Below are 1,506 nucleotides of genomic sequence, written 5' to 3' on the forward strand. Positions count from 1 at the left end.
TTAAGTTTGACCCCAAATCACCGAAGAAACTGACCATAAAACTGCAATTAGGAAAAGTAAGAATTATAGACGTCATGCAGTTAGTATACAGAGTTGAATTGTTAAAAGGGATGATAGGAAAGTACGTAGGCAATTAAATAGTCGTTTAGCTGAAGAATAGGTATAGAGCAGGTATAGAATAGAGTAAGTATAGAAATAGAATTATAAGAAAAGAATATTTACACAATAATAATACAACAATACAGAAATTCCAAACACACAAATACAAGTAATAAAGTTTTCACAGACATACCAAAAAATATATACAACCACACACTTAATACTCCACTTTAAAAAATTAATTATTTTCTTAAAAACACTATCAAATCGCCACACTTGCTGTACAAAGATCGCCTTATTGTAATCAAAATTATATTTTATGTAAAATGTATTCCGCCATAAAAACAATGCAAAAACACTATTCTTAAACATTCACTTACCTTGCGTGAATGTATCCAGCGTGTGCTCCAATAAAATGGACAAAATAAGTACCGTCCATATCGAAGAAAGACCCATTTTTACGTTTGTATTATCCTTTGTTAGAAGCCCGAGTTCGAAAGGACATTTGAAACCACTGATACATCGGAAGTTCGTACATTTTCACTTCCTGTCCGGTAAACACTTATTTACGCTGCAAGTCACTCTGGATGTCTCGTTAAATTTTCCACCCCATGAAAGCTACCACTTACCTACTACTGCTTTCAGTATATACTTCCCCTTCTTAACTTCAATAGATAAATATGGTTGTCAACGGAGAGTCTGAAACAAATAGAAAAACAACTTTTTATATAAACGGTATCAGCGAGACGTTATCAAATTATTGGTTGCAAAAAAATGGAAGTCATTTTTATGCCCTCATAGTTTTTTTGTGCATGTCACGAAAACTATTGTCTGCTAAACAAAATGAGAATGATTATCTACATACAACATATACATATAATATACAGGGTGTGTCAAAAAACCCAGAACAATATTATAGTTGAATGAATATTACACTGGAAACAGTTGCAATCAAATTCTCCATTGTTCGAACCAGTGTTTAAGTTATTTTCAACATGCTTTTTAATATCTGCGCCATTTTGTTATTTGACGATTTTTACAGGCTGAAAATGGGTTCTTTTTAACATACCTTTATTTGATTTTTGAGAGATGCAAAAAGATATGTACGTGAAAACAATGGATACTCGAACCAAAGCGTGTAGTTTTTGGCGAAGGACATCTGAAAGAGAACACATTGTAGGCCAGAGCGTTGTTTCTGCGAAGAATCCATGAATTATTTTTCCCAAAGTCTGGCCTTTGCTTTCGAAATAATAGTCACACGTGTTGCATCTGATTCGTTTTTAATAACACCTCGAATATAGAAAAAAATACCTAGAATTGCCTTGATTGTCGATTTATTCAATTGTAGCGAGCAGCATCAACTAAAGCACAGTGTATATATAATGTCGTTGAGTAAATATGTAAATC

The 1,506-nt window shown here is 32.9% G+C and overlaps 1 protein-coding gene across 1 annotated transcript in view; it reads right to left on the minus strand.

Annotated features, from left to right (window-relative positions):
• The window catches only part of LOC108737455 (lachesin-like), a gene marked incomplete at its 3' end in the record, with an annotated part of 362,784 nt that extends 361,996 nt beyond the window's left edge, over window positions 1-788 (minus strand). Inside the window, exon 1 of the mRNA XM_025981839.1 lies at window positions 480-788. Within this exon, the coding sequence (XP_025837624.1) occupies window positions 480-555 (76 nt within the window). The remainder of the gene's footprint in view (window positions 1-479) is intronic.
• Window positions 789-1,506: the final 718 nt, after the last annotated feature.

This window comes from Agrilus planipennis, unplaced genomic scaffold (genome assembly GCF_000699045.2).
Source record: "Agrilus planipennis isolate EAB-ADULT unplaced genomic scaffold, Apla_2.0 scaffold45, whole genome shotgun sequence".
Classification (NCBI taxonomy): domain Eukaryota; kingdom Metazoa; phylum Arthropoda; class Insecta; order Coleoptera; family Buprestidae; genus Agrilus; species Agrilus planipennis.